The sequence below is a fragment of the Tenrec ecaudatus genome, chromosome 16 (genome assembly GCF_050624435.1).
Source record: "Tenrec ecaudatus isolate mTenEca1 chromosome 16, mTenEca1.hap1, whole genome shotgun sequence".
NCBI classification, from domain to species: Eukaryota; Metazoa; Chordata; class Mammalia; order Afrosoricida; family Tenrecidae; genus Tenrec; species Tenrec ecaudatus.
Window position 1 is genome coordinate 84,929,416 of NC_134545.1, and position 26,282 is coordinate 84,955,697.

The following is a 26,282-nucleotide window of genomic DNA, read 5'->3' on the forward strand; positions in this document are numbered from 1 at the left end:
GGGGTGTAACCCAAACTTCCCAGGAGTGACATCAAGCCTGAATTGTCTAGTTATCTACTCTTCTACAAGAAAAACTTGCTAAAGGAGGGCAAGTAACAATTCCAGAAGGAATTTTCTATTATTTTGCAACTGTAAATCTCTTCTACATGGTTGATGAAAAGAAACCTCCAGCCAAGACTTAATCAAAGCCAGTCTCCAGCCAAGAGCCCTGACCTGCCCTCTTTCTGGTCTTTACTTCTATAGACGTCTGTCCTTCCTCTCCATGATTTCTGTGTAGAACTCTGTATCTTAAGCTGTGGTGTCATTTTATTTGTCTCCTTGTGCAACCTTGTGATGAATAGTTTAAATAACTATTATTAGCTATTTTGCATTTTTAAAAAGCCTTAATTTTTAATGAGTATTCTGGCTATACTCCCAATGCAGAATTGTCAGTTGTCCTAGAAGTCTATGGATTACTCATGCCAACACTGAAAACCCTCTGGAGCAGTTCTAGTCCATCCCACGAGGTAAAATCAATTCACCAGCAACGGTTTTACTGTCATCAATTCATTTTTTTAAATTAATTTCATTCTTTAATTACCTGGGTGCCTTTAGTCTTCCTGTACCTCACTTGTGAGGAACTTGTTTACCTGTACACTTTCACTCTTTATGATGGAGTTTGAGTCTTTATGCTGAGGTGCAATCCATGCTGACCGCTGTAGGCTTTCGTCTTCCTCGGTGCTTTAAGTCTTCGTCATTTTCAGTGCATTCTGATCACTGGACGTTTGCAGCTATTTCTTCTCATTGGGAGCCACATGACACCAGCAAATGCAGGAGGAATAATGTGGCCAGTTTATACAGAAAGACTGACCTGCGGCAGCGTGGAGGGTGGGTTGGTGGGATGGTTGGGACAAGAAGAGATCACAAGAACAGTCCCCAGGAGCAGTGGATAAATTATGGTGATCCAGAACAGGGGTAGTGGAAATAGAAACAATTAAAAACTCTTTTTGAGGACGAAGTGGGAACCTCAAGCACCTTCGTAGCAGCGGAAGCCCAGCTCTCGGTAAGGTTGCCTGTCTTTTGAGCCAAACCGGTAAATCAGTATCCTCCAATGGTGTCTTTTGTCTACAAGGAAGATGCCTAAATCCCCAGGGTTCCCAGAAATGAGGAACATGTTTCTTGAAAGGCTTTATATTCTGAGTGGCAGCCCTATCTCATCAGCCATCACCTCCACACCCCGACATCCTATCTTGGACCTTGTCACATTTCCACAAAGGAGCACAGGTCACTAGGTGCATTCCCAGCTATCTGACACCCAGAGCAGAGGCCCGTCCCATGCACAAAGCATCGAGACACTCCTTGCACTGTTTCTACTTCGCCTAGAAGGCTCGACCTAGAATAAATGATACTGGCAGGGCTGTGGAAAAACAGATTATTGACAACGCCAAGGTGATCAATTGCAAAAGACGTGTTTGTTTTATTTTCTTTTTAATTTAGATTCTTAACAATACATTAGCATTATTAATAGCAAAAACCATTTATACCGTAACATAAAGATCAGCCATTTAAGAAAATAGCAAACAACCACTACCAGAGAAAATAGGTCCTCTCATTTGATCGTACTGGCAAGCCCAGGTTTTTCCTGAACTTCGAGTCTCTGCTGTGAACGGATGGCAAAGCATTCAAGTAGAAGGTAAGGAGTTAGAGGGTGAGTTTCTGAAGGACGCTGCCTAGAGGAAGGGCAGGAGGAGAGCCAGTCCTCCAGTGTACTCCAGTGTGGGATGGTCCAGCATCTTCTCCTTTTGAGGGGTTTTGACATTTCCATCAGCCCCAGGGTTCAAAGCGTATAAAACATTCTTGAACGGTTAAAAAAACGCAGACTCTGTTCCACAGGAAGAGGATTTTCATCGCTTCTCCAGCTTCTTGTACTTGGCTTCTACCAGGGAGAAGAGGGAAGAAAGATCAATCTTTTAAGAGTGGCTCTTCGAAAGGTCCTTTTGAGTTAAAAATTCAGACAAATTTTATTAAAACAACAAACTGTCAGTTTGAATTTCGGGCCCAGGAAGTACAAAAGAATTTCTCTCCTATCCATATCCTATCCTTATCCATAAACTCATGCTAGGAAGGCCATTTTGAAAAGACAACAAAAAAGCTCCTTAAAATAGTAGCTTCTCCTTTTCTTTCAAAACTTCAAAAGCATCTGGCAACAAGACTTCCACATAGTAAGGTTACCAGGAACCAATTACCAAATGTAACTGCGGACACTGAAACGATGAATCACCCACCCATGTCAAACCGCAGCCTGTGACGAGCCACTCTCCTTAGGCGATAGCTATTAATGATGAAAAGAAAATAATCTGTACATTATACTTAGGACAAAAACAAATTCAACATTTTAAATAACGGATAGATGCGCTACAGCTGGTTAGCAAGACAACACTAAAAGCACCAGCTTCCTCTTTAGGGGAAAATAAGTCTTCTAGAAAACCCTTAACTTAGCCAGCTTCTGCTTTTTAAAACTTTATTAAAGATGCTCCGTCTACTGTGTGCTCAAACACACCGAGCTTAGAAGAAGGCGCCTTCATACACTAGCCTTGCCACCTTGACTAAGTTATTTAACCAGTACACTTAACTCATAGATTATCAAGAGATAAAAATACAACACAGGCGAAGCAGCAAGATTAAGACCAGTGTCTGATATATCACTAAATACTCAGTAATGCTATTTGTGTTAGTAATAATAATAATAAATTTCGTACAATTGGTTTACATACAGATTAAAAGACAGACTACTGTAGGCATGCCACAAATGTTAACTAGTCATATACTAGGGGTAACCCCCAAAACCAGAATCCCCCCAAAGCTATGGATTTAAACTTTTTAAAATCATTTTATTGGGGGCTCGTACAACTCTTCACAATCCATACATACATCCATGGTGTCAAGCACATTTATATATTTGTTGCCATCATCATTTTCAAAACATATTCTTTCTACTTGAGGCCTTGGTATCAGCTCATGTTTTTTCCCTCCCACCCTCATGAACCCTTGATAATTTATAATTAAGATTTTTTTCATGTCTTACCCTGACAAATGTCTCCCTTCACCCACTTTTCTGTTGTCTGCCCCACTGGAAAGGGGTTGTATGTAGATCACTGTGATTGGTTCCCTCTTTCTCCCCCCACCTTCTGCTTACCCTCCTGGTATCACTACTCTCAATATTGGTCCTGAGGGGTGTATCTGTCCTGGATTCCCTGTAATCCCAGCTCTTATTTGTATCCATGTGCATGCTCTGGTCTGGCTGGATTTGTAAGGTAGAATTGGGGTCACGATAGTGGGGGTTAGGAAGCATTAAAGAACTAGAAGAAAGTTGTATGTTTCATTGGTGCTATACTGCACCCTGACTGGCTCAGGTCTTCCTTGTGACCCTTCTGTAAGGAGAAGTCCAATGGTCTACAGATGGGCTTTGGGTCTCCACTCTGCCCTCCCCCTCGTTCACATTGATATGATTTTTTGTTCTGGGTCTTTGATGCCTGCTACCTGATCCCATCAACATCTCATGATCACACAGACTGGTGTGCTTCTTCCATGTAGACCAGGGGTCCTCAAACTACAGCCCGTGGGCCACATGCGACCCACCAAGGACATTTATCTGGCTCACCAGGTGTTTTTGCCCATTTCGGTTTTTTTACTTCAAAATAAGATATGAGCAGTGTGCATAGGAATTTGTTCATACTTGTTTGGTTGTTTTTTTTTAACTATAGTCCGGCCCTCCAACAGTCTGATGGACAGTGAACTGGCCCCCTTTTTAAAAGGTTGAGGACCCCTGCTGTAGACTTTGTTGCTTCTCAGCTAGAAAATCAGAATCCCCGCCCTCCCCCCTCGCCAAAGCTATGTATTTAAATGTTTTTACAAAAAACTTTATCATTTTCAAAGCACTCTCCATTACTCTGGTCTGGCTGGATTTGTAAGGTAGAATTGGGATCATGATAGTGGGGGTTAGGAAGCATTAAAGAACTAGAAGAAAGTTGTATGTTTTATCGTGGCTACACTGCACCCTGACTGGCTTGTCTCCTCCCTGCAACCCCTCTGTAAGGGCATGTCCAGTTGCCTACAGATGGGCTTTGAGTCCCCACTCCACACTCCCTCTCATTCACAATGTATGTTTTTTGATGCCTGATACCTGATCCCTTTGACAGCTCGTGATCACACAGGCTGGTGTGCTTCTTCCATGTGGGCTTTGTTGCTTCTGAGCTAGATGGCTGCTTGTTGGTCTTCAATCCTTTAAGACCCCCAGGCGCTGTATCTTTTGATAGCCAGGCATCATCAGCTTTCTTCACCACATTTGCTTATGCACCTGCTTTGTCTTCAGTGATAGGGTAGGGAAGGTGAGCATCATGGAGTGCCAGTTTAATAGAACAAAGTGTTCTTGTATTGAGGGAGTACTTGAGCGGAGGACCAATGTCCATCTGCTACCTTAATACTAAACCTAGAAATATATGCACATAGATGTATTTCCCTATCCTCATATATAAATATATTTACATATGTAAATTCCTGTATTTAGACCTCTATAAATGCCCTTTGCCTAATTCTTTCCTCTATTTCCTTTTACTTTACTCTTGTCCCACTATCATGCTCAGCCTTCATTTGGGTTTCAATAATTCCTCTCAGTTACACTGCCCTTGATCAAGCCCTACCAGGCCTCTTACACCCTTCACTCCACAGATTTTGAATCACTTGTTGTTCCCTTGTCCCGGCAATGATTATTCTTTATCAAACCAAAATGGAACTAAACATTACCCAGTTTTTTTGAATATGCATCCAACTTGTAGGCTGCCTGCTCAAGAGCTGCTACCTGCTCCTCAATTAAATTGATCTGATCCAGGTAAGGCTGCAGTCCAGCATCTTTAAAAACAAAGACAAACCACATGTTTGTATAGGATCACAGGGAGGGTAGAAAAAGGAGGGAGCACAGAGCGGGGGAGAATGCTAAGGTGTCTACTGCACTGCCTTAGAGAGTCGGGGAGGTTGACCTGAGTTCTAATCACTAGTAAGGCACGTGATTAGGCACAACTGCAACCCAGACACAGTAAATCTCGCCCAAGGCTCCTGTTTTCACGCTTTCATCCCTTGCTCGGAGAGCAATCGTTCCACTAATGACTCAGTTTCTCAAGGACTCTCCAACCAAGGAGTGCCGTAGAGGTAGGAAAAACAAACATAAATTTGTGAAAAAATAATATACTCATCACTCTGAATGTGCATTGTTCCATCTATAAATTTTCTGATTTTCTCCATTTCTAGAGTATTCCTTTATGGACTTCATTATTAAATAAATTCATTAGAATCAAATTGCTCTGCCTCTGCCTCTGCCTCTCTCCTTTCCCGGAATAAACTGGTAAGTTCAGATTCCAACCAGAAATCACGAGGCCATCAAAGCATGCTAGTCCTCAGAATGGAAAACTCCCCCTAACTCTGTAATTCAAGGGCAGAGGCCATGCTCCCGCCCCTTCCCCACTGCCCTCGGCACAAAAGGACAATCAGTGCAAACATATCTAATTATCAAAAGCATTCCTTACACTTCTGGTTTAAGTCCTTTAGGTTCCTACTAATGTTTACAGCAATATCTCTCATTTCAAGATACTTCAAGCTGGTTAGTTTGTTCATGTTTTCCAGAAGCTTGTAATCTTCACTGGTGGCTTTAAAACAAAAAGAAAATGCATGTGTGAAAGATGTGTCTTGGCTCAAAGGAATGTCCAATTGTAGGCTGCAGGACAATTAATTACAGGTAGAACCTAGGGAATTATCAAAGAAGCTGAGTATTTTGAAGGTTGAAGTAGCAATCAGCAAATGATTCCAAACAAATAGGATTCAGACACCTCAGAATCTTGGTTAGAAATGGAAAGCAGACACTTGTGTGCTAAGAAAAGGGGGCACCAACGTCTCAGTATCTCAGCTTCTACAGCATAAAAAGGTATATGGGGGTGGGGGGTGGAAAGAAGCAGAGAGAGAATTGAAGGAAAATACATACCATCAACTAGGACCTTACTACTTCTCAGTGAGTGATTTGCTATTGTACACATAGTTCTCTATTGCATTTTATACAGTGACTCTTCCAAAACATTTGAGTACTCCTCAAACCCTCAATTCCCACGCTCATGCAGATTTCTGAAAAGCAAGTGACCTTTGGTTTTGAGGGAGCAATCTGGTAGCAGTGGGAGCATGGGGGAATGGTGTACGAGGGGGACAACCAGAGGCAGACAGACAACCATTGCTGGAGAAGTGATGGTCTAAGGCAGTGGTGGGAAAGGAGAGCGTGGGTGCAGGAGCATCGCTGGTGGTCTTGTGCCATCGAGTTAGTTCAGGTTCCTGGCGACCCTAGATAAACAGGGACTCTGCCCCATCCAGTCCCAGACCATCCACTTTATAGAATTAGCCCGCCACGTCTTTCGCTCAGAGTGGCAGGTGAGTTCTGAACCGGTGACCTTTTGGTTGGCAGCCATGTACTAAACCACTTCATCGGCAGGGCTCCTGAGAGAATATTACAGGGTTGGGGTTTCTCGGGCACGCGGAAATGTATATTGGGGGGTGAAAGTGGCCAAAGCTAATAACTGAGGGTGTGAGGCTAGGCACCTGGAAGAAGGGTGGCACTGTTAGCTACAGTAGGAAATGGGGAAAGAGCAACTGCAGGGAGCACGAAACACTGTTTTCCGTTTGGGCTTTAAGCCTGCCAGCTGTTTGCATATTACATACATAAGAAAATTATTCACTTCCATAAAGAAGTATGCTCTCTTCCGCCTGGACCATATAGTCCTCTGAGTCTACCACTCACTTTACCAGTGTTGAGAGAGACGTCAATACACAAAACCACTTCTGAAGCACAAGTGAAAAAAGCAGCAGTCTAAGAACTACGGAAGGGGGAGAAAAAGGCAGTGGTGGGGACCAACTGGATAGTGCGAGTCCTTTCTAAAGGTGGCAGCTGCTTGATGGTAGTTCCTTAGAGTCTCACAAGAATGGGGACCAACTCTCGCCAAATTCTGGGAGTTTTAGAGAGAACTAAAAAATGTAGATAGATAGATAATCAGGCTGATAAAATAGAAATATGAACCGTTTCTAAGCCTTTTCTTATAGTTTCTCATAGGTTTACCAATTTAACTCACTGCCATTTCCTGGGGAAGTGAAACAATATGATACACATCTGACCTACCCCCATGACTGCACGCTGGCCCTTAGGCACCCTTCCAACCCAGACCTGACCTCACCTCCAGGGATCACCTTTCATTCACACAGACCGACTGATAAAGTAAACAAGGACACCCACGCAAACACTCACTGCCATTAAGTTGGTTCAGACTCATAGTGACCCTACAGGGCAGGCTAGAACTGGCCCTGTGGCTATCTAAAACTGCAACTCTTTACGGGAGTAGCTGGTGGCTTCATACTGCTGACCTTTCGGGTCCAATGCCTAGTCCACCCCCATCAGGGCTCTTACCCAAGAGGAACTTAATCTTCAGAAAAATCAACCATTTGCCCCAAACCAAAGCTCAGAAGGCAGGAAGGGACAGGAAAGAAGGATGAACAGAAATAGGGGATCCAGGGAGGAAGTAGGAAGAGTGCCATTCCATGGAGGGGACTGCAACTAATGTGACAAAACAACAGTAACAAAAGTATGCGTGGTTGAATGGGAAACTAACTCGCTTTGTAAACTTTGACCTAACTCACTCAAACTCACTGTCCTCGAGTTGAATCTGACTCATAGGACCCCGTAGGATAGAGCAGAACTGCTGCGGTCTTCCGAGACTTTGAATCTTTACAGAGTTAACAGCCTCATTTTCTTCCATGGAGAAAGCAGTGAGTTCAAACCAGTGACCCTGTAGTTCACTATGCCACCAGGGCTCCATTACTTTCACCTAAAGCATCATAAACTAAAAAACAAATGTTTATGAGCCACAGTGAACCAGGTGTCACTTTCTGGACACTCCTGGACACTAGGATCATGAGCACTGCCCACCGAAAAGCACACAGTGAGCTTAGAAACCAATCATGCCCCACGGGAATCATCTACTTCTCCAACCAACCTACTATGTCCCTAGATCTGCAGGTCACTTCCATGTCTCCATGTCATTTCTCACTCCTATCCACATATCTGCATTACCCAAACTGCCAGCTTCTGTTCTGTCATCTTGTATCATCTCCCCTTTGTCCTGTCAATCATGTGTTTCTTGATCAGAATGAGTGCATGTTCATTTTCTGGTGCTTTCTCAGCATGCGTCTACACAGTATCATTATACACGAAGACAACAGTGATTCATTTTGCTTGGATCCACTGATTCATTTTGCTTGGATCCGTGGAAGCGACCGTCAAGAAATCAAACGATACCTAAATTGAACACATCTGCTGTAAACGGCATTGTTAAAAAAGTGTTACAAAGCAAAGATGTACTTCCAGGACTAAGGTGCCCTTAACTCAAGCCAGGGTATTTTCAACCATCTCATACACCTGCCAAGGCTGGACAATGAACCAGGAAGAACAAGAAGGAATGTCAAAGAACACTGAAAGTACCACGGACTGCCAGAACAAACGAACAGATATGTCGGAAGAAGCTCAGCCAGGATGCTCACCAGAAGCGAGAATGGTAAGACTTCGCCTAACATACTCTGGACATGTTCTCAGGTGAGGCCAGCCCCTCGAGAAGGGCATCATGCTTGGTACAGAAGAGCGTCAGTGCAAAATAGGAAGGCCCTTCACCAGATGGACTGATATTGTGGCTGCAACGATGGGTTCCAACATGGTGAAGAGGATGAGGCCAGGTATTCATTCGTTGTCGTCTACCCGGGGTCAGGATGAATCAGAACCAATTCCATATCACCAGACCACAGAGACCTACACAGGCATCTTCCACAGCGATGCGAGCGTCTGAAAGCCGTTCCCTGAGCTTCTCTAAGGAAGTGCATGGGCCTCTCTCTGTCCCATTCATGACTCATTCAGACTTACAACAGGCTAGTCTCTGGGTACACGGAACAGAAGAACAAACTGAAAAGCACATCACAGGTTACCTGGGGTTGGCAAGGAGTGGTGCCTGTCAGTGTCCCCAAAACAAGCAAGCAAACCAACCCCGCCCTGTCTCACCTGTCAGCTCCCCGGTCAGGTAAGTGGCCATCTTCGAGAACATGTCGCGGCACAGCTCGTTGATGTCCGCCTCAGCAGGCTCCTTCGCTTCCTCGGCTGTCTCCACCATGGCGTCATCTGGGCCACGAGAGAAGCAGTAAGTGTCCGGTGCTTAGCCAGGCCTCATCAAGCCAAGGGGCCACCCACCTACCACCTTGCTCCCGCACGCACTCCAGCACCCTGGCTGCGTTCTCCGCCTGGCGGACTCTTAAAGGCCTCCTTTGACCTTGCCCCATCGAACATGCCCGGACTGGACCCCAGCGCACCGGCACCTCGCGCGGACCCGATGGCGCGGTCAAAACCCCTCCGCCGCTGACAGGCCACACTCGCGCACGCGCACAGACGCGCCCCTGCCACCCGCCGGCACCGGCCAGGTGAGCCGCCACTCAGCCCCGCCCTCGCGGTGCGTCATCACCAGCCGCCCTCGTGAGACCCCCGCCCGGGGGCCCCCGAGCCCCCCCGAGGCAATATGCCCCCATCGACTTCACCTACCTCGGACCGGCTCGTCGCTTCGGCCAGCCAGGACGCCCTCGGCCGCCGCCGCCATGCTGCACCGGCGCGGCTTCCGGGGCGGGAACGTCTGCGCCTGCGCGGGGGGCGTGGCTCGCCGGCCCCGCCCCGCCCCTTGCGGCTCTCCGAAGCCGCCCGACCGGGTTGCTCAACCTTCCTGTCAAGTCGGCCTTCAAATACTGAATCGTAGCGAAGTGTAAGCACGAAGCCCAAACTGAAGACAGAATCCAAACCAAGCTCGCTGCCATCGAGCCAATTCCGACTCATGGCGACCCCAAAGCACAGGGCAGGACTGTCCCTGGGGTACCCGAGGAGCAAGCCCCATCTTTCATCCGTGGAGCGGCTGGTAGTGTCACCGCATTCGCGCGGCTGACAGCCCGGCGGTAACCACGAAGCCCCAGGGCTTCCCCACCGCCCTCTAACCGAAAAACAAAACGGACGCGGCCGGCTCAGCCGCGCTAACAGGAAAGGGCCTGTCCCTCTGGCTGCAGGGACTGTAACTCCTTACAGGACCAGGAAGCCTCACCTCTCTCCCGCCGAGCTGCTGATGGTGTCGAGCTGTTGCCCAGTGCATAACCCACGGGGCCACCGAGTCCGTTTGACTGAAGGGCAGTGCTGGACGCGATGGGCCAGCAGTGGGAGGGTTCATCCTAAACGCATCGTTTTCTCCTCTTCTTGCCCTAGTTCTCTGGGAAGAGACTTCCTTTCTTGCAAAAAACGCTCCCTCAATCACAAGACAAAAGCCGATTCTGAAGCTAACCAAGACCAGATGTGGCCCGCCAGCATGCATGGGTGCACCAACCATGCCCCTTTGGTAAACTCCTGACGGTCAAGGCTAAAAGCACACGGCCATCAATTCGCTGTACATGGGCCCAAAACCCCTGGATAGCCCCCTCCCCTCTTACCCTTCTCCCCCCCCCCCCCTTAACAGTAACAAAGCGACCTCGTGGTCTAGCGGCTTAGGCATTGGGCTGCGCAAGGTCAGCTGCTGGAAACCACCAGCTGGTCTGTGGTAGAAAAGCAAGGCTTTCTACTTGGATCAAGTTACAGATTCTGAACCAGTCTCAGAAACCCACTGGGGCATTTCTACTCTGTGTTTAGGGGCGCTGTGAGTCAAAATGGACTCGTTGGCAGTGAGTTTGGCTTTGCGCTTTTACAGTAGTAACCATGCAGATCATCCCGTTTTGTGCTGAACCATCGGAGTATACCGTTTTACCAGATGCTAGTAACCACCTCAAACTCTCCTTTCCCAATTTTTTAACCCCCATAAAAGATCCCTAGCCCCAAACTCAGAAAGCCATGTTGGAGACATGAGTCCTGTGCTCGACCATCAGCGGCTTCTGTCACTTTCATCTGGTTCCGGAGTCTCTGCAATAAACCTAAGCAACCGCGTTAACGATGGTATTTGGGTATGTCAATTGCACTTACCTGCCCATGAGGCTCCTGTTGTGCTGGTGTACATGAGCCATGTTGAACCCTGAGACTCCAGGTGGTATTCTGTGCCAGGTCAGGTGGCCAGTTCTTTGGCCCAGCAGAGCCCATGCTGAGTTTGCACCTCCAACCCTCTGGTTAGCAACCCAGCACTTAATTCATGATGCCGTGAGGGCGCCTACAAACGTCCTAGGAGTCTCCAAATCAACCAGTTGCCTTCCAGTGGATTCAGACGTGGGGAAACAGCCGTGTGCCATGGAGCAGAACTGTATTCCACGGGGTTTGCAGAGATGGTTTTTCAGAGCACCAGGCCTGTCTCCCAAGGGACATCTAGGTAGACTTGAACTGATAACTCACACTGATAGCCTTGTCTTAACTGTTTGTGCCTCCATGAACTCCCTCCCCTCCATGTCTATTAGAGCATGCTTTATGGGATGCAGATGAGGGGGTGCAGGGAATGGAGGAGGTCAAGGTCAGGGAGCAATGGGAAGTGCAACGGAGGACAGGACAGGGCAAGGCGAGAGGAGAGAGGAAATCGATTAGGCCTCTGGATGCAGGCTCCTAGCCACCCATCATCTTGGTGTAGTTCCTTGTCTTATCCCTGGTTAGCGTCCCTCACCCCACATGCCATACATGGGTGCGCACACACACAGACACTAAAGCAACCCACAGCCCCCTTAACCTCACTCTCTCCATCCTGAGGACTACCTCTCAGGTCACTTTTCCCATTATCCCTTAGAGCACAGTCATAGCTGGTCTCCACCCCACCCACAAAGGGAAAACCGATCATGATGATCTATCTATAATCCCCCTCCCAGGGGGGTGGACAACAAAAGTGGAAAAGTAGGTGAAGGGAGATAGCGGTTAGTGTAAGACATGAAAAAATAATAATTTATAAATTATCCAGGGTTCATGAGGAAAGGAGGGTGGGGAGGGAGAGGGGGGAATGAGAAACTGACACCAAGGGCTCAAGTAGAAAGAAAATGTTTTGAAAATGATGATGGCAACAAATGTACAAATGCACTTCACAATGGATGGATGGATGGATGGATGGATGGATGGATGGATGGATGGATGGATGGATGGATGGATGGATGGATGGGTGAATGATTAGAGTTGTATGAGGCCCCAATAAAATGATTTAAAAAGAACTACAAACCATTTCAAATCATTCCTGTCTTAATTCGGGACTTCTGGGGCAGTCCAGCTCCTGCCTGTTGGTCACTGCACCCAAGTCCATACTTTCCAAAGGGGCTGAGCCTTCCCTAGCCCAAGTACAAGTTCAGCTCACAGTATTAATCTCTCCGCTGCCCTCTAGAGCCCCCAAAGGAAATACAAAGTCTTGGGTTTTTTCCTACGGAGTTTTATGGATGGTCAGGAGGGGGACCCACGTGGTCCTGTGGAAGATTAGCATCAGAGCGCACCACGTGGTCATGGAAAGGTCTCCAAAGCCTGGGGGCTTTCCCTCCCTCTGGCAACGACTTTGTCTCCGGGTGCACAGCCCCCTCAGTCCCCACAATGTCGGGACCCACAATCTTAGTGGATCCTTCTAAGAAGGGGTCACTCTGACTCCCCTGCAACAAGGTGAGATTCGCTCCTCCTGCTCCTCACCTGCTCTTCAAGGAAACTGCCGAGAAGATAGGAACCCACACGAGCTAGCAGGTGGTCTTGAGACACATCAAGGATCTGATGCACAGGCAAGTAGGCAGACAGCTGGACAAGGCCTGCTGCCTTCCACCAAGCACGGCTCCAGGCGTTGGGGGAGAACCATGACCCTCCTTTCTTTGAATCTATTGATCATTTATTGTTATTTGTTGGATTTTAATCACCACAACACAACTAGGTCTAGGAGCACAGGGACGGAGAGACCCAGAGGGACAGGGTATGTCACTGTGTTTCACAGAGCTACGTGGCTACACACATACACACACACACACACACACACACACATGCCTGTGAGTTGTCAGACTGAGCGTGATGCCCAGCGACACGCACAGGCAGCAGTTGCCAGGCGAGACACAAGTGTGGGCGCTGGGGCAGCAGTGGTGTGGATCTGCTGCCCTAGAAATCCAGCGCCTGTGGAGAGAGGGCTTCTGGGGAGGCAGAGGGAGAGGCTCTTGCTGTCTGATGTTTCAGGGCCCCTTCTGCGCCGCTCTTCTCCCCACGCTGGACTCCCCAGGGAGGTGGGGTCACTGCTGGACCTGGCTGCAGTTGTGCCCAAATGCCTTGTTGCTCCTGAAAGAAGAAAAAGAGACCGGTCATTTGAAGGAGCCATTTATGTCCCATTTTCCTTTTTCTGGTTGTGATGCTTCAGCCCCAGGCCATCTCCTCGAGCTCTGAAGCCAGGGCGATCAATGTCCAGCCTTCCCCTGTATGTCACCCCCTGCCACTCCTGATAAACTGACTCCTTCAAACCAGCTGCCATCAAGTCACATCTGCCTCGTAGTGACCCTGTAGGACAATGTACAACAGCCCCAGTGGGGTGGTAGAGCCTGCCAATTGTCATGGAAACAGACTGACACGTCCTTCTCTGGGAGTGACTAATGGATTCGAACTCCCGGTTGTCCAGTTAGCAGCCAAGTACTTAACCACCACACCACCAAGGCTCCTCGAGTCACCCCAGGGGCCTGAACAGGTGTCGGTCTCTGGAAAAGTGCTCCACATCTCCCCCATGGAATTTTGGAAGATGATAGAATTCCGCTGTGGTGAGCTAAGAGGGCCCAGGTGAGAGTCACTCACCAGGTCAGGGGGGAAAGCCAGCTGGCCCTTCCTCTCCAGCATCTTCAACTTCGAGCCCACAGCCTCAACCTGGGACATGAGTCCTTCTAGGGCAGTCTCCAGCTGCAGAACTCTCCTTGTCAGCCTGTGCAGGATTTGAGAGCATGGGAGGGAGCAGAGCTATGTAGCTGGGTGAGTAGGGGTGAGGGGAACAGCAAGGAGGAAGGGGTGAGGGTCTACAGAGGCGGAGGGACAGAATGGTGGGTGGATGAGAGCAAGGAAGGTAAGGCCCAGCCTTGGAGGGAGAATTGTAGGCTCCCCCCGCCCAACCAACTGCAATAAGGAATTGGAAGGTTATGGAAAGAAGCTCAAGGCAGGAGCTGGCAGAAACAGCTGTCCCCTGGGCCCTTGGCCTCGCATACATGCAGACGTCTTCTCCTGAAACACAGCCACTGGCTCTGGCCGCCTCAGAGTCCGGCTCTCTCGGTGATCTTCGCTCCATGGACTGGCCCAAGTCCTCAGTCTCCGCACCGAGGGCCACCTGATCAGCAAATCAGAGATCAGGGGAGAGGCGCGACTCTGGAAGACATCCACTTCAGTTCCATCACCGGCTCTAAGGAGCTGAGAGGATCAAGCCTCGGACTCCAGTTCTTGCTCTGCTCCTCCCCTCGAAGCCTCCCGAGTCGAGTCACTAAAGTGGAGATGGTGGTGAACAGCAGCTTGGCCACACTGCAGGGGCATCGGTTCATAAAGAAACCAAATGCCAGCTCCTTGAAGCCGCGCTCACCGCTGGTCACCAGAGGTCAGGTCAATGTGGGACAGAAGGAAAGTTCTCACTGCCTAGCCAACTCCAAAGCACAGTACCCCTGCATGTGCCAGAAGATCTCTGCTCTCTGGGGGTTTCGAGGACTGGCTGTTCAGCTCTTCTGAGGCCCCGTGGGACAGACTCCAACCCTCCAACCTTTTGATTAGCAGCTTAGTGCCCTCACCATTGGCCCGAGGCTCCTCGCTGAGCTGCCAGCACCGCCTGCCCTAGACCTTTTGGTTTATGCTCCATAGGGATGGGGCAGGCACAGCAAGGGCAGCTGGGGATCAGAGGTGGGAAATCCCAAGGAGAAGACAAGTCCTTGAAGGGAATTATCAAGGGTTCTTGGATAATTGGTCCACTTCCCTCTAAGGCGGTGCTTTGGAGTCCTGGTTCTCTACCTTGGCCCCCCATTCTCTGCCTCCTCCACACCCGGGGAGCTTCTGAAAATACAGATGTCTGTGCCACATTCTGATTGCATTGATCTGGGGCGTGCTGCCAAAATAGCGGGATTTCGGAAGCTGCCCGGATATTCTGATGTGAGGCAACCGTTGAGAACGGCTAGAGAGCCTTCCCTGCCCATCTGCGAAAATTTCCCTGGTTCTGTGTGTGGGTGAAAGATGAGGCTTTCTCTTCCTGTAAAGAGTTACAGAAACCCACAGGAGCTGTTCTGCCTGGACCTACAGGGATGCCATCAACTGGATGGCAGTGTGTTTTGAGTCTATGGGTGTTGGGGAGGACCCAGGGGAGCTCACTCTCTCCTCCTCCAGATCCCGGCGCATCTGTGCCTGTCCCTTCTCATCCAGGAAGCGAGTGCCATCTTGGTCAAACCTGGTGAAGGCAGCTGCGAGCTCTGTGATGTCATGCTCTGCTTGCCCGTGGCTGAGAAAGATGAAATAAGGTGCTGGAGAAGTGACTTTCGGCGTGTGGTGTGAACGCTCTCAGAGGGACTCCCCACGCTCTTGCCAGACACAACCCATTAGTTTCTTGCCCTCTAGAGAAGAAGGGTCGCAGAGGGGCAAGCCAGCGTCTCCATGGTTTTACCCCCAAGAAACTGCCTTGACGCCATCTCTTCTTCCCCCCTCACGCCTGGTGATCAACCATGAGGATTACTGTCAAATCTGTTTCCTGAAACTCTTCTTCTGCCCCTTACTCCCACTCTCTACCCTGAAAATCCATCTCCCACAATGCAACTAGAGTAATTTATCTTTCTAAAGTGCAGGTCTAAATAGATCCCGTTTCTGCTTAAAATCCCTCCTGGGCACCCCATTCTTTGGAGACAGTGGTGACATGCAAAGCCTTTCCTCATGTGGCCCTCGCTCGTTTTTCTGGTCTCATCTGCTGCCCTATGCCCTCTCCATTTGACATCTTAGCGATGTTCCATTGCTTATGGTTCCTTTACAGGGGAGGGGACCCCACCAAGGTTGACATTCAATTCTCTTGCATTTTGACTCCATTTTCCTTCAAACTTTTTGAAGCTCCTTCATACACGTAGTTCACTTTCAGGCTTCTAACCTATTTCCACAGCGGTTACACGCTGGCTAGCTACAATCCACAAGGTCAACAGTTCAAACCCACCAGCTGCTCCGTGGGAGAAAGATGAGACTTGCTACTCCCATGAAGAGCTATCCTTTTGGAAAGTCACAGGGGGCAGTTCTACCTGTCCTCTAGGGTCACCGTGAGTCAGAATGGACTCCATAGCAATGAGGAGTGTATGTGTGCGTGTGCGCACGTGTTGTTACTGCCTTTCCTGGACTGGGTTCCCTCTGCTTGTCTACTTGTAAGCTATTCATTCGCTACATGTCTATTCAGGCATCGACTCTTACAGAGAGTGGTCTCTGATGTTCAGAGATGGACTTGAGCATCCTCTTTTCCATACTTCCTCTGCTCTAGTTACTTCTGTTATCGAACTTATTCGGTGATTATGTTTACTTGCTTACATGGCTCTGAGTTACTGAAGGACCAAGACTTCGTCTCACGTAATACCGCTGTGTTCTACTCAGTGCCTGATCCACAGCTGGTGCTCACAACGTATTTGTTCAATGTTTGTCAATATCTATAACTGAGAGACGGAGAAAATAGCCAAGGGAAGAAACCCGTGATTTTGTTTTTGTGAAGAAGCATAAAACCAACATCCAAGTTTCATGGGAGTGAGGGTATACCCAGAATTAGGGGATTCCATGATCATACTGGGCCCAAGAACGGTTGATCCAGAATGTTACATAAACTCACAGCCCTGGAGTCGATTCTGCCTCACAGGGACTAACAGCGTAGAACTGCCTCTGTGGGGTTTCAAGACTGTAAATCTTTACAGGAGTAGAAAGTACCATCTTTCCCCCTCAGAGTGGCTGGTGGTTTAGAACTGCTACCTTCCCGACCTATAACCCATTACAGCACCAGGGCGCCCTTGGGAGCATGTCAAAGCATGTAGCATAGTCAAAGATATAAAAGCCAAGGACATGGCTCTGAAGGGCAGGATCAGAAACCTAGAGGCAAAGAAAAGAACCTCGTGCCAAGGTCAGAGGCGCATAGGCCAATATCAGGACCTATAGACAAAGAATAGTGTGTTCAGTATCAAGGACTTATAGGCCAAGGGTTTTGGTTGCTTACTCCTGCAAGGTATTGGTGAAATCCTCGAACTTGGTCTCCTGCTGTCCGCCCTGCAGGGCCTCTTGCGTGTCTGAAACCCGCTCCTTCCTCAGTCGCAGCTTCAGTAGGGTCTTATTGTAACCCTAGAAGGGGAAAAGCGGTGGGCAACTGCACCCAGAGGTTCGTCATCTTCTCTGGTCCCCATCCTACCCATAGAGTGCCAGGCTTCCAGGGATAATCCCAAAGCATATGCGGGTATAGGAACAGACCAGGACAGAGAACCTTGGTCCTGAGTTCTGATGCAGATGTGCAATTCACAGAGACTGGCCCTTCACCTGTTTCAGAAGGTCGGAAAGCTGTAGTTCAGCTTTCTGTCCAGCCAACTCCTCCTTGACCTCTGAATAGGTGTCGTTGATGATGGCCAGGAACATGTTCTAGAGGATAAGACAGGAATCTTGGTCCTCACCCCCAGCCTGAGCCAGACACCTATTCTACAGGGATCTCAGTGCTCTCAAGTCCAGTCCAGCAGCCCACCAGGCCCCACTTCTCAGAGTCGCTAGAGCCCAGCCTTTCAGCATAATCCTGTTAGCGATGTTCATGGTTCATCAAATGGGGTCCTTACTCTTAGCATTACTGACCCCAAAGACACCCCCACATAGGCCACAGACCCTGTTCCATATACTCAGTAAAGGTGTTCATTTGTCAAGGTAAGAGTACGAATGGAAAGAGAATGAATAACAAACATGTGGGTGAAGGGAGCCAACGGACAGTGTAAGAGACGGGAAATAATGACAATATATAATTGATCAAGGATTCATAGAGGTGGGAGGGGAGGGAGGGTTTGGGGGCAAGAGGAGCTTATCAAGGGCCCAAGTAGAAAATGTTTTGTAAATGATGATGGCAACACATGTGAAATATGCTTGATACAACCCATTCATGGAATGTTATAAAAGCCCCCAATAAAGTGCCTTTTTTTAAAAAAAAAAGAGTACAATTGTACCTCTTTACTGCATACTCCCTAAAGCCATCTCTCCTATCCCCAACCATCAGTTATAGTAATAAGCCTACTGGCTTTGTTTGTTCATCAAGGTCAAGCCAGCTCTTTCATGGTTGGCAGGCAGGGAGGAAGAGCAACCGCAAAGTATTGGTAATATAAGTCAGCAAGAGATCCCCAAGGGTGAGGGACGTCTTGGACAATAAGGCATAGAAGCTTCCAGGTGCGGTCACTCTTTCCTCTTTTATTCTATCTTTGAGGATTAGGGGCTTGATTGGACTAAGGAGCCTGCAAGTTCCCCTATACTCTGAAAATTGCCTGGTCAGGCTGGCGACTCTGGACAGAGTAGATAACTCTCAGAAGGTCAATAACTTCTCCCCCTCACTCTTCATCCTAATTTTGAGAAACTCGTGAAAGTCTTGAGTAGGAAGATGAGGGAGTCAAAATCCCACCCCTCAGGCCCTCAAGCATGCCCGCTCTCACAGGTACCCTCACCAGGAGCACGAAGAAGACGAAGAAGACGTAGGTTACGAAGTAGACAGGGCCCAGGAGTCGGTTGGCATTATTGATAGCATTGTAGTCAAAGTCCCCAAGGATGATCCGGAACTGAGTGAAACTGAAAGAGCCAGGTCTGAGCTTCAGCCACAGCCTCGCCCTCACCCTGACCTCCACCCACACCCATCTCACTGTGCTAACTACTGCCCGTGGGTGCCTTCAGACAGACTGCATACAGCACCCTCCAACCCAGCCAGAGACCGAGCGACTGGCACGGGGTACTTGAGCGCACACAGCAGGGTGCCTGACACTCGGACACAGATGACTGACACACAGCCACTCCCACAGACGCAGATCCAGCTTCTCCAACAATATGTCCAAGGGAGCTTCAAAAAGTCTGTGGGGAAAGGGGCTTAAAAGATCATGGAATTGTCCCACAGCTTTTGGAAACCCCTTGGATGCCCTTGGACCTGGCAGGTGAGGGCCAACAGAGACCGAAGGGGCTGGGACACACACATGCACTTCATGAATGTACTAAAGTTTTCCACTTGGGTCCCAAAAAGCAGGTAGCCGAGTTGGGCATAGGCGAAGAAAACGATGAAGAACATGACAGCAAAGCCCAGGATGTCCTTCGCACAGCGGGCCAGCGTGGCGGAGAGCTGGGTCATGGTTTTGTTGAAGCTGATGTACTTGAATATCTGGACGCACCAGGTTGCCCCAGGTGACCAAGGAGGGAACAAGAAAAAGAAAAAAAAATTTTTGAGACGTCCACTCCAGGGGCCTGTGGAGGCCACGGGAGTTGCCAAAGCAAAAAGGAAACATGGGACAAATATTGAGGAAGGGTGAATGAATGGCAGTGAGAGGTGGAGCTGGGGGTCAGGAGGTCCGGGGTACCTTGATCCAGGCAAAGAAGAGGTTGACCGCATTCATGTTGTTGCACTGCGTCTGCCAGAAGGCCAGGAACTCGAAGTCAGTGTATATGTTTGGTTGCTCTAGAAGCTTCCCCATCAGCCGATTCACCTCGAGGGCTCGGAATATGTGAAAGCCCACTGCCACAATGGAGAGCTGTCAACACAGAAGGCAGGAAGTGTCCCAGAAGTCAAGGCCATCTCGAGGGAAGGTCAAAGATGAGGCTCCCCCGGGGGCGCAGAGTGGGAAGCCAGGTGGGCAATCTCCTTCTCTGTTGAGTTCTTGGCTGGCTCTGGTTCTAATGGACATGGCTAGGATAATTGGGGAGCATCTGAAGTATTTTCAAGTCCAAGAGAAGATTGTGGGGCGTCTGGTAAATGCATAAGCGTCACTTCTACTGGAGTCGCTGGTTGTAAAGGGCTGGAGGGAATTGGAGCCAAAGAATTTTAGCTCCCACCACCACTTTCCAGCCTCATCCTGCAAATGGTGAGTGTCCCGTTAATGGGAAAGAGGTCAAGGGCGCAGAACAGGCGGGATAGAGAAGAAGAAAATGGCAGGGGTTTCAAAAGAGAGACCAGAAAGGCAAGAGACATACGAGCAGAAGGTCAAATACATAAAGAAATGAGCAGGGCCTGGAGGAAAGGGGATGAGGAAGGTGGGATGTTCTAAGGGCTGAGGCAGGGGAACATCAGCCTCTCGCTTAGAGAGCTGCTGCCACAAGGATCAGAAGGCACCAGGGCAACCTGGCACTCTAAAAGGGAAAAGTGGGAGGGCCTGGTCAGGTCGACCCCACTCCTCCTCCCAAAATGCCCCAAGCTCAGGATAGCCATCCCTCACCAAGATAACCACCAGGTCTAGGATGTTCCAGATGCTACTGAGGTAGCGGAGCTGGTGGATGCGGAGCTCCAAGATCTCCTCCCCCACATAGTAGAAGATGAAGACACAGAAGATGATCTCACAGCCAACGATAAAGAAGTCCCAGTGGCTGACATAGCGGATCAGCTTCACCGTTCGGATCTGCCAGGATGGGATGGCGCCGCCTGTGGCTGGAAACTCCACCACCAACCTGTGGATAGGAGGGGTGACGGTGGCCTGGGACAATTCCTCCCATCTCTTCTCCCTTCCCAGTCATGGGGATGCAAGGGGAAGGGGATCCGGAAGCAGAGATGAAGGAATGCCAGGGGGAGGAGAGCCCACCTCAGAACACAGAAAAGATTGATGTTGGCATTGTAGACTGTGAAGTCGATGAAGACCACTCGAGTACCCCGGTCCAGCCACAGCCCCTCCTGTAGGTCCCGGAGAGCCTCTGCACTGGCCTGTCGAGATCCCAGGAGGTCCAGATAGTAGCCGCCTCCACTATAGCTTGTGAGTCGGCCCCAGTGGGAGGAGCCTCCCAACTCATCCTGCGAGTGGTAGGTCCACCTACCACGGAAGAAGCCATCTGAGCAAAGAGAAGCCTCCACGAGCCCCGGAGCTCGTCCCCCAAGGCAACACCAGCCCTCTATCTCTGAGCTTTATTCTTCTGGTTATTTCAAGCGAGTGTCTTGTTTGCCACCAACAGCTCTCTGGGGAGGGAGGGTAACTGTCCCCCACGGTGTGCAAATGATGAAACTGGGCTTCATGATAGCTGAGATTATCCAGCCAGCTTGTCAAAGCAGGACTGACACTTAACAAAAACACCTCTTCTGCTGTTTCCCTTCCGGCCGGGCTACAAATGACAACAACCCCAAGCCCCCGCTCTTGACCTCCGCCTGGGAAACAGCTGGACCATAAACCCCATCAAAGACCCTCCTAGCTCTTGTGATTGGGCAGTTGACTCTTAACCCCGTGATTCTTTGTTTTAGCGACTAAACTTTCTTCCAGGGACTTGTGTGCAGGGATGATGAGTCAAGCCACGACTCCTTGGGCAATGGCAAGGCTTAACTCATTGTCCAAACTGCCACGGGTGGATAGGAATTCAGGTGCCTGCTTGGCCGGATGGCGCCTCCAGTAGGAAAGTGTGACCCTTTGCCTTCTGGGCTCTGGAGACACCTGCCCTGGTGCTAAGTGACAAACTCCAAGGTGTCCCAAGATCACAAATCGAACTCAAGATGCCCCCCACCCCATCCCCAAACCTCCTTGAATGCCCCAAGGTTTTTATAAGGTTCCCCAAACTTTGTGGTTGGCACCTGCCTGGCAACACATCTAAAGTCCCCATGGAAGTGGAGAGTTCTGTGCCTCAGCGGTCTGAGGTGGGACCTTGGAATTTGTCTTGAGTTTCTACAGACAAGTCCAATAGTGAGCTAGCTGGGTTTGGGACTCTGCGCTCTCTGGGTCTCCCTCAGATTCTGGGGCCTCAGCGGGCTGAGCCTTGTGACACTAGAGGAAGCTCACTTACGCTGTGCCATTGGGGGGTCCAAAGGGGAGCTGCTCTTCCTTATCTGGAGAGTAGGCATCGTAGCAGCTCAATATGTCTTCGCGGAAGTCCTCATGGACTACACAGGAGTCATTGCGGACCCTCAGCTGCCGAAGCCTCGGAACCCCCAGGAGCAGGTTCTCATAGTAGATGAAGGAGCGGGAGCCCCGGCCCAGGCTCTGGTTGTTGTACCATTTGGTCCAATACAAGCTGTCCAGGAGTGGGCCCTGCACAAACTAGATCACCAGTTCAGTTGGCTCTGCCCACACCTGATCCTTCCCCTACCCTTAGAAGAAACTTTGCTGTCCTTCCCTGCCTCCCAACTTATCCCCAGTCTGCTTCTGGTGGACCCTTCAACTGACCTACACCTGCTGATCAAGTCCAAACCGGAACTGGTCCTCCTCTGTCATGAAAAGCATGACCTCTAGCCACCCATCCCAGAGGAATCCCTGGCCTGACTCCTGTCCCACACGGACCTTCACCTGAACGCTGACTGATTCACTGTGGCTTATCTGACCCTTTGACTCCACCTGCTTCCTGGCTGACCTGATTTCCGTCTTAGCATCTGATCCATTGTCTATTGTCTGACTTCCCTGAGCAGGCCTCAGGCCAATGAGAAGGAGAAGGGAGAGGTGGGGGAGAGTTCATACTCACGTCCCAGAAGTCGGCCATGCTGCTGATGGTCTGGAAGGAGACACCGGTGTCGGATGGAGTGTGTACGAAGAGATCTGACATCACCTTGGTGTAGTAATAGGCACTGGAGCTTGTCGTTCCGTAACTCACTGGAAACCAAGCCCCAAATCGGTGTCCTGCTCAGTGTCTCAAAGAGACAGGAAACTCACTGCCCTCAGGGTCAAAGACAGGCGCCCATCAGATGTGCTCACTAGGCTAAGCTAGGGAGGCTGATGGCAACTTGGTGACCAGAAAATGAACCAGGGAGGGATGTACTTACAAAAGCTTCTTCTCCCGCCTCCCGCTCCAACTCACCTTCGAAAGACTCAATTACTGGTTCCTGACATTGTCATTCAGAATATTCATTGTCCTTTTCCTAAACCATTCTTACTCCCCATAACCCACTGCCAACTATTCAAATTCTGATAGCAAGCTTATTGGACAGAGCAGGATTGCTGCACAGGATTGTCGCGGCGATTTATCTTGACAGGAGCAGACCGCGTCCTCTTTCTCCCACGGAGCAGCTGGTGGGTTTGAACCACCATCCTTGTGTGTAGCAGTCTAACGCTTGACCTACTGTGACACTGGGGCTCCTTCTTATTTCCCATAGCTGAGTTTTCTTCTCTGTGTATTAGATAGTATTTCCACTTATGTATCTGGTACCTGTAGCCTCTGCAAAGTGCCTCCAAACTCTAGTGGACTCCAAGAGGGTGGTAGTTATATAACCTCATGTGTCTGCTTGAGGGTATGATGAGTGAAGGGGTGGAGTCTAGCCCATGAATCAGGTCATAGCTAATGATGCCTCTGTGTGGGCGTGGCCTTCTCATGAGGATTCTGGAAACTTCATCTCTTCCTCCCTGGAGGTGGGATGTACTCTCTCTCTCTCTCTGCTACACATTCCTGTTGACAAGCCACATAGAGCCGTACTGAGGGCAGCCAGGGTCCTGGAGCTGGAGGAGACACGTGGAGATCCACACCAGGGGTGAGATGCTTCCACCGCCACTGGTGGATCCAGTGGCCTGTGATCCTCCTGCATTGGGCATCATTGCTTATGCTGTGTGAGTCTAAAGAGGAATTCATGGATTAGTATCGGACTTATGGACTTGGTTAATATCAGACTTATGGACTTGATCTGGACTTGCCTGGGATTTTTCTCAATACACAATTGCTCTTTGATATAAAGCTCTCTTAGACATGTATGAGTGTCTCTGGATTTGTTTCTCTAGTCAATGTGGTTGAACACGGACTCTGGCCAAATACCTTGCTATGGAACTGTGGACTCCAGGCTCCTGAAGTCAGTGATTCTGCAGCAATGGGAGTAGAGGGATGCCTGGTGTCCATTCAACCCTGGCATGGCCAGCCCATCTGATGGGTATAGCTGTCTCCTGAGAAAGGGGGCCTGAGCATCCCCAGATCAAAAACATTGGCTATTGGCTTTCAATCTCTCTCTCTCTCTCTCTCTCTCTCTCTCTCTCTCTCTCTCTCTCTCTCACACACACACACACACACACACACACACACACACACTCCCATATGCCTTGCTAGGGTTGCCAAGGAAACTCTTCCATTTCAGGTTTGAGGAGAATAAGCCATTGATTTTACAGAAACCCAAATTAAGCAACAATATCAAATTGTGGAACTATTGTTTCTCAACATATCCTCCCTATACACTTCTATACAGATATGTCTATGTAATATTTTCTTGTGTTTTTTGGTGAAGGTTTACACAGCAGGTTAGCTTCCCATTCAGCAATTTCTACCTAAATTACTCAGCTCTTCCCTCTGTGTGGACATTCTCAATATTTTCCACCTGGTTGTTTCTCAATTACCTGCTTCTTCTTTCTTTTTTGGTGCCTTAGGTAAAGATTTAAGGAGCAGATCATCGGTTTTAGATTCAACAATTCATACGTGTTTTGTTTCATCTCATTAATTGTCATTCCCTCGGTGTAACAGCACCAGTCCCACCTCCTCCCTGTGTTTCCGTCTCCATCCCTCCTTCTCCTAACTCTCCTGAACACTGTCCTCGGGTAAACGCTGCCCTCTTGGTCCCAAAGGTCAAATATGCTAAGGTGTGTGCATATCAATGGTATGCTTGCTCCTGTTACAGACCTGTTTGTTGTCTGACTGAAAATTAAACCACAGGGGTAAGTTCAATTCCAGACCCAAGAGTTGACCAAGAACCAGGGGTTCCTCCAGTGTCTATCTGACCAGTCTTTTAAAAGAATCTGGGTTTTGTTCTACATCTGTCCATCCTCCTATTCAGGACCTTCTAATGCAATCCCTTCCGGAGAAGTTGGCAGCAAAAGGCTGGCACCATCTAGTTCCTCTGGTTTCAGAGTAAAGGAGGATAATGTTTGTGGAGTCCATTAATCCATTGGACTGGCTATTTCCATGTGCCTTCCATTTATACCCCTCTCCTGTCTCAAGAAGGTTGGGGCCAGTAGTTGTATCTCAGATGGCTGATCACAAGCTTTTAAGACTTCAGTTGCTACTCTGGGTCCGTACACTTCTAACGGTAATGTTTCTTGGATTTAAAACCTTCCCTCAAGCCAACATTCTGAAGTTGGACTTCTAGCCTCCTAAGCTGTGAGAAAATAATGTTCTGGTTGTTAAAGTCACCCACTTGCTATTTTTTGTTATGGGAGCAGTAGATAACTGAGACAGGGTTTGGCACCAGAAGATGAGGTGCTGCTCTAACAGATACAAAAAGATTTCGAAGCAGTTGGAATTGGGTGATGGCTAGAGGCTGGAAGAGTTTGAAGGTGCTTAATAGTAAAAGCCAGTAGGTATCATCATGATAAAAGGAGAAAAGGTTGACGTTGTCAAGGATTTTGTCTTGCTTGGATCCACAATCAATTCTCATGGTAGCAGCAGGCAAGAGATGAAAAGACATTTTGCATTAGATAAATCTGCTGCCCAAGACCTCTTTAGAGGATGCCAAATCAGGGAGATTACTTTGAAGACTAGGGCGCACCTGGCCCAAGCCAGAATATTTTCAACAGCCTCCTACACATGTGAAGGTTGGATATTGAATAAAGAAGGCTGAAGAAGAACCAATGCATTTGAGTTTTGGTGCTGAAAGGACCATGGGCAAGTGGACAGACCAACCAGTCTTGGAAGAAGTACGGCCAGAGTGCTCCTTAGAGGCAAGGCTGGTGAGATTTCGTTTTACGTATTTTGGACATACGGTCCGAAGGACGTCATGTTTGGTAGAGGGACAGCAAAACAGAGGAAGGTCTTCAAGGAAATGGATTGGCTGCCAAGAATGGACTCAAGCACAGGAACGATTTTGAGGAGGGCGCCATGTTTTGTTCTGTTGGGCATAAGGTCGTCACGGGTCCAAAATGACCTGGTGGCATCTAACAACAACAGTAAAAGCCTAGATGCTGGAAGAACCTCTTGGTAGAATTCTGGATGGCAAAGACAATTGTGGTGAGGGCTCAGAGGAAGGGAGGAGAGCGCCAGGGAGCATCAATGATCTTCCAGGATAGCTATGGGCGGCACCAGCAACAGAGAGTTGAATGTGAGCCTTGAACATGTTTCTGGTAGAATTGCTCACGAAGGGTGCGCCCCACTCTCGGTAGAGTGGGAGAGAAATGTGGAACAAAGCTCAAAG

General features: G+C 49.0%; 2 protein-coding genes across 2 annotated transcripts in view; both read right to left on the reverse strand.

Annotated features, from left to right (window-relative positions):
• Positions 1-1,453: 1,453 nt before the first annotated feature.
• BLOC1S2 (biogenesis of lysosomal organelles complex 1 subunit 2) lies at positions 1,454-9,725 on the reverse strand. Its single transcript, XM_075534425.1, has 5 exons — positions 9,641-9,725; positions 9,110-9,226; positions 5,559-5,678; positions 4,783-4,887; positions 1,454-1,915 (listed from the first exon to the last, which is right to left on the reverse strand). Exons 1-5 carry the CDS (start codon positions 9,693-9,695, stop codon positions 1,884-1,886), a joined length of 429 nt encoding a protein of 142 aa, XP_075390540.1. The 5' UTR covers positions 9,696-9,725; the 3' UTR covers positions 1,454-1,883.
• Positions 9,726-13,150: 3,425 nt separating this feature from the next.
• PKD2L1 (polycystin 2 like 1, transient receptor potential cation channel) overlaps positions 13,151-26,282 on the reverse strand; it is a 77,241-nt gene continuing 64,109 nt past the window's right edge. Inside the window, exons 6-18 of the mRNA XM_075533455.1 lie at positions 22,649-22,776; positions 21,977-22,230; positions 20,797-21,021; positions 20,437-20,665; positions 19,585-19,755; positions 19,207-19,388; positions 18,691-18,811; positions 17,537-17,635; positions 17,223-17,344; positions 15,368-15,494; positions 14,230-14,348; positions 13,829-13,952; positions 13,151-13,324 (exon numbers count right to left, since the gene is read on the reverse strand). Coding sequence (XP_075389570.1) covers positions 13,151-13,324; positions 13,829-13,952; positions 14,230-14,348; positions 15,368-15,494; positions 17,223-17,344; positions 17,537-17,635; positions 18,691-18,811; positions 19,207-19,388; positions 19,585-19,755; positions 20,437-20,665; positions 20,797-21,021; positions 21,977-22,230; positions 22,649-22,776 — 2,075 coding nt within the window. The remainder of the gene's footprint in view (positions 13,325-13,828; positions 13,953-14,229; positions 14,349-15,367; positions 15,495-17,222; positions 17,345-17,536; positions 17,636-18,690; positions 18,812-19,206; positions 19,389-19,584; positions 19,756-20,436; positions 20,666-20,796; positions 21,022-21,976; positions 22,231-22,648; positions 22,777-26,282) is intronic.

Excerpts from the sequence above, each read along its gene's own strand:
- BLOC1S2 (XM_075534425.1), bottom strand. The coding sequence starts at position 9,695 with ATGGCGGCGGCGGCCGAGGGCGTCCTGGCTGGCCGAAGCGACGAGCCG. Across the intron at positions 5,679-9,109 it reads CCTGACCGGGGAGCTGACAG|CCACCAGTGAAGATTACAAG; the intron begins GTGAGACAGGGC and ends TTTGTTTTAAAG. Across the intron at positions 1,916-4,782 it reads TGCATATTCAAAAAAACTGG|AAGCCAAGTACAAGAAGCTG; the intron begins GTAATGTTTAGT and ends TCTCCCTGGTAG.